This window comes from Uloborus diversus, chromosome 1, assembly GCF_026930045.1.
Source record: "Uloborus diversus isolate 005 chromosome 1, Udiv.v.3.1, whole genome shotgun sequence".
Classification (NCBI taxonomy): domain Eukaryota; kingdom Metazoa; phylum Arthropoda; class Arachnida; order Araneae; family Uloboridae; genus Uloborus; species Uloborus diversus.
The window spans coordinates 108,887,460-108,895,612 of record NC_072731.1 but is presented as its reverse complement, the minus strand read 5'-3'; the positions used below and the strand labels follow the sequence as shown (position 1 = coordinate 108,895,612).

Below are 8,153 nucleotides of genomic sequence, written 5' to 3'. Positions count from 1 at the left end.
AATCATTGAAGCCAAAGATCGGTTGCCATTTTTGGTAGTGGAATATGAACAAAAAAAAATTTATGCTTTTGTTTTATAGGCTTTTCCTGTGATTGGGGGATTTAAAATGTTTACTTTTTGGTTATTTTTCCACAATCTGACGTAAAATTTTACTTTTTTTTTTGTTCAAGCCTGATTGCTGATCACGCATCACTAGACATAACTATTATTTTCGAGATGCACCGTGTAAAGCCGGGCGACGCAGCTAGTACAGTTAATAAAAATTAGAGACGAATGGATTTTTTGAAGCACACTATAGAAATTTGTTTTTAAGTAGTAAAGTGTTTCAGGCTTGCTTTGTACTTTGAATAAAATTTAGCGTCAAATGAAAATGGGGGAAAAAAGCAATTAGAAAGCAAACATCAAGATTTCATTAAGATGGATAAAAATGTCAGCAGCAGTTACTAGAACTAGATGGAAATTCACTTTAAAGTCTGAAGAAAAAAGGCTTTGTTGCTCAGTAGTGTACTATTGAATAAATTTATTTTAAATTACAACTGGCGATTAATAGGAAAACCATGATATTAAAGGTTGGAAAAAATTCACCAAAAAAAAAAAAACAAAACAAAAACCATTCCCTCAATGAAAACGTAATGTTACTACATGGGAACCTAATGGCAGCTAGAAACGTCAAGACAAATAAATTTACCTTAGGGAATGTGTAAGGGTTGCAGAAAATTGCAACACAGCCTTCATAACTTTCGGGAAAGGTGTCACTATGTGATTTCCTATAATCAGCATAGGTTCCTTCATAATCTTGTCTTTGGAAAAGAAAGTCCAGATGACAATGGGTGTCAATGAAACCTATATCTGACTTATGTGTCAGCAGTGTCCAAGGTTGGTAGTGCGGTAAAAGCAGTCGTATGCGTTTCTTTCTGTCATCTGAAGGCTCGTTAGCACTGTATGGAGTTTGATCTGCAGTCGATGTTCTAGTATCGGCAGAAGAGCTTCTAGAAACAGGAAATGACTTTCGCCTGCATAGATGGGATGCGAGTCTAACCTCTTGGTATCTGTCAAAAAAAAAAAAAAAATCATTATTATATATCACTCAACACCAAAAGTGATTTTACAACATCAGGATAGAATACATGGCATCATGAAAATTGCAAGCGGCATGTTATCAACAGTGTCATAGCTAGTGTTTGCCGCTCGAGGCGGTTTCTCAATTTGCCGCCCTTTCGTTGTGAAATAGCTAATACTTTAAACTGTACTGTAATAGCTAATACTTTAAAAAAGAGTGTTGAAATTAAAAATAAAATGTAATTAAAGAAAAAAAAGACATAATTATTTTCTACATACAGTATACTCCCAGTTATCCGTGCTAAACACCGGGCGGCATAGCACTGATAATCGAAAAACACGGATAATCCGAAAAATCTTTTAAGGAATATGCAGAGTAACTATTTGAGGGGAAATTAGAAAAAACTAAATACTCACACAAACCAGGAACTTTTCTTCAAAATTTATTGCTTTAAAAAAAAAAAAAAAAAAAAAATTGGTGATACATTTTTGTTTTCCTTGTTTGTTTAAATTGTTGCATATGTCCGTACGAACTTTTCTTACTGCAATTATTTCTCCGTAATCGTAACTTCTTTCACTCATGTAATCCAAAAAATGTTCCACAGATTTTAGAGCAGTAGAATGTGAAATTGTGTTTTCTTCATGTTCTTCATCTTCGTTTTCGGTATCATCACTTGCGTGTGATTCAGTAACAAGTTCAATGATATTTTCGTCAGTTAGACATTGAAATCCTGATTCACATTCGTCGCTTTTAAACCACTCTTCGACATTTTCAGCGTCAAATGATTCGAAACCTTCGATTTCTTTAACTTCCTCAATGATGTTATCGATAACATCATTGAAGCTTTAGAAAAGTGTGATTCCGAAATGATGCACGGATAATCCGCAAATCGGATAATCCGCACACGGATAATCGGGAGTATACTGTACTTTCAAAAGAAAAAAAGGAAGGGGGAGGGGTGCCACACTTGGAGAAAATTGCCAAATTTACGTAAAAGATTGAAAATTGAGGCAGTTTTTGGGAAAGTGAAGGGAAAGGGCAGATTGGGTTAGGTTCTGATTTTTTAAAAAAACTTAAAGTCTCTTTTAGTGCTTCTTTGTTGACGTTAGGGGGTTGGTGGGGAGTACAAGGAAATGTTCTAAAATCAATGTTTTAAAATGCAGCTTAGGTTACTTTGTGGAGACTTGGTGGCCACCACTGTTGCCGAGTGTTGAAGTACAAAATGAGGAGTTTTTACTAATTTCATGAAAATACAAATAAATAGAATATATATTTTAAAAGCTATAAACATGCATTTTTTTTCTCCAAAATAAATAGATAAATAAATCCAGGCCTGGGATCTGCATACCCCCAGACCCCACAATGCGGGGAGGGTCCACATCCTTAAGGGGCCCAAAGGCTCAAGAAATTGAAGACAAAACGGAAACAAACTAGCAACTAAGACTTATTAACGTTACAAATACATACTGCTGGCCTCTGGGGAGTAGTTTCAGTAGTACCTTCAGTAGTTTGTACTGAGATAGGCATCCAATCCTGTTTTCGGAAACTTAGGCAATTAAATAGTCTAATCTTGTACCTCTATCTTGCGAATGACCAAACATTGCTACTACGCAAAAAATTTAACATATGAAAGTAATTTTAAAAATTAAAACCCCTCAAAAAACAATAATTTAGATGAAAGAGTCAGTTTTTAGTACATTAGCATCTAAGCAATATGGATAAAATAATATTCTGAAGATAAAATTTGAAGGAAAAAATTTTGTGTTTTCCAAGAAAATAATTAATTATCCAGGAGAAAAATATGGCACATTTTGTGTAATGTTCAATAGTTTGCATTGTATTGCAATAGACATCCAATTCTATTTTTGGAAACTTAGACACTAAAAGAATCTTGTCTACTTCCATCTTGGAAGTGACCAAATATGGCGACTGTGCTAAACATTAAGGTTTGATTTTTTGAATTTGTAGCACAAAAATAATTATAAAATGTAAAATCCTCATTAAACATCAGTTTAATTGAACTGTCATAGCTTTTAGCACATTAGCGTCCAATGCATTACGGATAAGATGAAATGTTAAATACAAATCTTTTCATTTCTCAAGAAAACTTTTAAATAATGAAAAATAAATAAATAACTAAATAAAATGCTTTACAGCACATTTTGCGTTATTTTCATTAGTTTGCATTTGAATAAACAACAAATTCTGCTTTGTTTTTGCAAACTTAAGCACTTAAGTACTTTGCCTACTTCCATCTTGTGAGTGACCAAATAAGGCGTCTATGTGTCACACATAACTGTACTGCCGTTCTGGTCAAGAAACGGATCTTCCTCGATGTGTTTATGCTCAGGAGTATGCTTCCAAAGTGATTTATTTTCTTCCACCCTCTTGAGTTTGTGCATAATTCCTGTCCATCCGAAGGTTCTTTCCTAGGAACAACAGGAGGAAAATGGCGACTGAAGACGTTTTTTAAGACGTGGCGACCGTGAATCTTGACCTTTATAATAAACTATTCTTATTTTTTTATCATATAAATTTATGCGAAGTAAAAGTATAGTGAAGCAATATATTGATGTTTAAATGTCTAATGAGTATTTAATAAATAGGGCAGAAAAGTAATGAATGGAACAAAGATTAAATGAGACATTACTAAGTCAACAGTGCTTCTAATCATCCATGTTAGTGCTGGACGATATATCGATATACCGCTGAACACCGGTTTCATAGCCATATCATAAAAACCGTTTTTTCAAAACCGAACCCATAATATATCACAGCCGGCGGTATATCGTAAACGAAACCGATGTGTTCGAATTTCGAATTCATCGACACTGGAATCGGCTGCACGAAACCGGTTGAATTGGGATCACTCCGACGGACGTTCGACTTGACTGAAGATCGGTGATTCCCCTCCCAGACCTGCTGATTCGAAGACTACTCTCCACAGCACGATCACTTCCCGTCGCATAGAGCGAACGGAGGAGTGTTACGTCATCGGTGCATCTGGCATGGACCACGCTTGTGCTGCTTCGAGGGTAGATGGAGGAAGGGAGGGGACACGCCTAAAGATACCGGTATTTGGTAGCAAGCTTCGTCGTTTCGAATTTCGGAGGATATTCGAAGATTCAAATTTCGAACTTGTCGAAGCTGCTGAAACCGGTTTTTTCACCTTCGCGAGCTTCACCGAATTTATCACTAAGCTTTTATTTGGAACCGTTCATTTGGTTTTCTGGCGCTTTATTAAGTTTCTTTTCTCTGTTCTCCTTACTTCGTTGTTATCGTTATTGTTACATATTTTAAAATAATTATCGTTGTTTATTGTTCCTATTGTTCTTTTTTAACTTTCTTCTTAGTTTATGCTTTTAGACCGTTTGATGCAATTTATATCACTATAAGTTATATATAATTAAAACTTATTCTGAGAGGGGTACTCACAGGGAGGGGAGGAGGGGGGTATAGCACGACTTGCGCCATCAAAAAATTTTTTTTGGGACGGGGAGGGGGAGGGGGATATTTTTTTTATTTATTTAATTTTTTGATCTATTTTTAATCAAAAAATTATTAATTTTGTTCTGTTTATATTTTATTCCATTTATTTATTTAGTTTGTGGGTGTGTGTCATTGGCGTAGCACACAGAACTTTTCTAATAAAATAATAATAAACCAATATATATAAAAATATTTAAAAAAATAAATGAAATAAAAAGGAGATCTAAAAAATAAAAAAGGGAGAGGGTTGAGAAAAAGAAGGGGGGGGGGGGCGATTGGCACCCTTGTATTCTGATGTGATTGGCTGATTGGTATATGAATAGTACTTTATAAATTTTAGAAATTGTCTATATAATGCCAAAATCTTTGATGCAAATGATCCCAAGGTGTGTGTTGTAACGCTCTTGTACTGCACCTATAAAGGTTGGGAAATTCTTCAAAACTCTCGTTTCGAATTGAAAAAAGTAATTATTAGTATGATCCTGTAAAAAATGAGAGCCTGATTTTCATATGCATTTCATAAAGGTGTGGAGAAGGGATGCCATGATAAGTCCCTTCTATATGTATACAGCTGATTATACCGATATATCGATATATCGTGTTTACTTTCTGATATATCGTGATATGCAAATCCAGATATCTTCCAGCCCTAATCCATGTAACCCGATAGTATTTTCGTTCATTGAAGTAATGCCAAGTTTGTCAGTAAATTCATTTTTCTAAACCAGATATTTCAGTTGGCCACATGTGATCAGTTGTGAGCTGTATGTTGGGCACAACTGTTTGACTATAAGATTTCCCCAATATCTATTATCAATTGCATGTCTAAAGTCTTTATTTCCTAAAACTTTCAACAAATTAATTTAAACCCTGAAAAATTTAATGCTTTTTTAAGAAGAAATGGTTGAAAAAAAACTTGGTTGCAATTAAATTACTTTTGAGTAGGCGTGGTAAAATCAAGTTTATGAAAGTCTACTGATACAGGATATAACATATAAGAAGTGCTGAAAATAATAATGAATTCAAAATTAGTGATGTTCCAGCAGTAAAATCACATTGCAAAAAAAGGCAGGTGGCTGATACGGAAGCGGATGCAATAGAATTCCTCAACTCGAATTTGTTCTGGGGATTATCCATTTTTTGCATATTAATAGCTTTTACATGCAATACTGTTAAATAACTCAATATTTCTAATGCTCTTTTAGCAACTGTTACTTTCTTACTGTCCAAGGTATTTTTGATATTGCGCAAGGCATAACTTTGAATAAATTTCCATGACTTTTATTGAAAATGTTTATTTTCATGACTTTTCCATGTCTAAAATTTGTTATATTTTTTTGTCCATGAATTTCCAGAATTTCCATGACCCCTTACAAACCCGGGATGTTGAATCCAGTCAGGCTGCTACGAGTTGACCAAAGCAACATGGGGCCTGGCATTATCTTACTGTAATACTGTGTTGGATGCAACCTGCTACAAGAGCAGAACAATAGGCTCTTTAATTTTTCTGACAAAGCAGTTTGCTGTAAAAGAAACTTTAATGTGTACCAGGGGTATCATTATACTACCCACACCATATGCAACATCATGCAATATATGCCTAGTCCGGTTATGCCATCCAAGGACTGCAGTTTCGTCCTTGTTATGGACTCATAAGTCTGGAATAGACAATAATGGAGCATACGAGTTTCAGTATAAATACCACAGAGTTTTCTTTCATAAACCAGAAAAGGCCTGGCTCATTTACAACATGAAATAATGTGCCTTATCAATCTACTAGGAGAAACTAAATGGACGGGTTTGAATTACAGTAACGGTTATTGTTACTGAGCAAACCTCTGTTAGCAAAATAAAGTAATGTGCTAATTAAACAGTAAATTAAAGTTATGCCCACAGTATGGACATTGTTCAACTGTCTACATTTGGACAAAATACAGTAAAATGGTCCAGCACAGTGCTTGTCTTCCTTTCTGCACACTCCAAAGAACAAAATGGAAGCTCTGCCTTGCCGTATGCATGATAATTGTCCTTTGAAACAATTTCTTTTTCACAGCTGCTATGGGGAAGGTAAAAAAGCCGGTAAGTCAAAGTATATGCCATGGGTGATAGTGGACTAAAGTAAAGCTTTCTGAAAACAGTGTGAAATTTTCCAAAACTATGAGAAAGCTCACCCCCCCTCCCCCATAAAAAATCTTCAAATACGCATACAAAAATCATTGAAATTACAGGAAAAAAGAAACATTTTAACATTTTTTTTTAAAAATAATTTTTCAGTTTTAGAATGTGTTTTCAGCCCAAAATTTTTGAAATGGCAACCCAAAATTTTTTAAATCACAAACACTCTTGAAGTACGCTCAAGAGAAAAAATGTCTGAAAGTCACACAAAATTAAAAAAAAAAAAAAAGTGTAGAAAAAAACTAGTGTTTTCACTAATGTATCAATTTGCAAACATGAATGCTAGTTTCTGAATCAAACTAATAGAATTACAGAAATTTAAACTCAAGATCACTTCTGCTGCGTTTCAATGTAATAATAATAAATAGATCAATCAACACTACAAATATTGTTACTATAAAGCATGTAACTATTAAATGTTATCCCCACCCAACTAAAGCACTACATTTTTCCATGTGAATTTTGAAAGATACAAAAATCACATAAATACCTAGGCTCTGAATCTGGAGTTTTCAAAAGCATGGATTTTTCATAGTCATTTTTGGGGGAATCATCACTATTGATTGATATGCCAGAATACGTCCTTTTCATCTGTCCTGTCGGAGTACCACTATTGTCGCGTTGATAGTTCTTGTAGGAACTAGGATATTCTATTGGAGTGACACTATTCTCAAGTTTATAACTCCTATAAGATGAAAGAATTCTTGATGGAGTACCACTGTCTTCACATTCATAACTTCTGTCGGGTGGAGATTGCACATATTTGAAGGACTTTGATCTTCTTGGAGAGCTGTCTCTACTGTTCACACTGCACACTGAAGATGTGTCAGATGGAACAGAAGAAAAATCACCTAAAAATAAAAGCAACTATTAACTGAAGAGAGCAAAAAAATACGTTATGTTTTAGAATAAATTATGTTATTATATCAGAGCTAAACTTTTATTTTTGAATACTGATCAAAGGGATAAATGTTCACAGAATCAATGTGTTATCATAAGCAAGTCCACAGAAACAGGGCTAGTTTGTTTGAAATGTGTGGTACAAAATTGTAAAAAAACTTAGTTGCAAACAATAAGAAACAATCAATCTTCCAAAAACAGATTCTACTGCTAGTAGTATATTAGATAGTTATGTAAATAAGCCTTTTCGATAAGTTTGAGAATTTTTGAAATAGCAACAAGGCTTCTTTTTGCTTTATGAGATTTTGTACTTGTAACTGAAGTAGGCTGTAGTAATAAAAGTTCGTTTTTTTAAGCAATGCTAAGTAGCACATGAATTCTGAGAAAATCAACATCTAGCTTTCCCTCTCTCACTTCTGTGAAATGTATGCAAGCAGTCTGCACAGATTCGTACTAATCCTAAATTTTGAGTACAATGAAAGAAGATCACATTGAGAACAATGATCAAATAAAATTACTTAGATGCAGT

At 34.3% G+C, this 8,153-nt stretch overlaps 1 protein-coding gene across 1 annotated transcript in view; it reads right to left on the bottom strand.

The window, feature by feature from the left end:
- The window catches only part of LOC129219371 (putative deoxyribonuclease TATDN2), a gene marked incomplete in the record, with an annotated part of 46,060 nt that overhangs the window by 14,353 nt on the left and 23,554 nt on the right, over positions 1–8,153 (bottom strand). Inside the window, 2 exon segments of the mRNA XM_054853785.1 lie at positions 689–1,049; positions 7,215–7,575. Coding sequence (XP_054709760.1) covers positions 689–1,049; positions 7,215–7,575 — 722 coding nt within the window.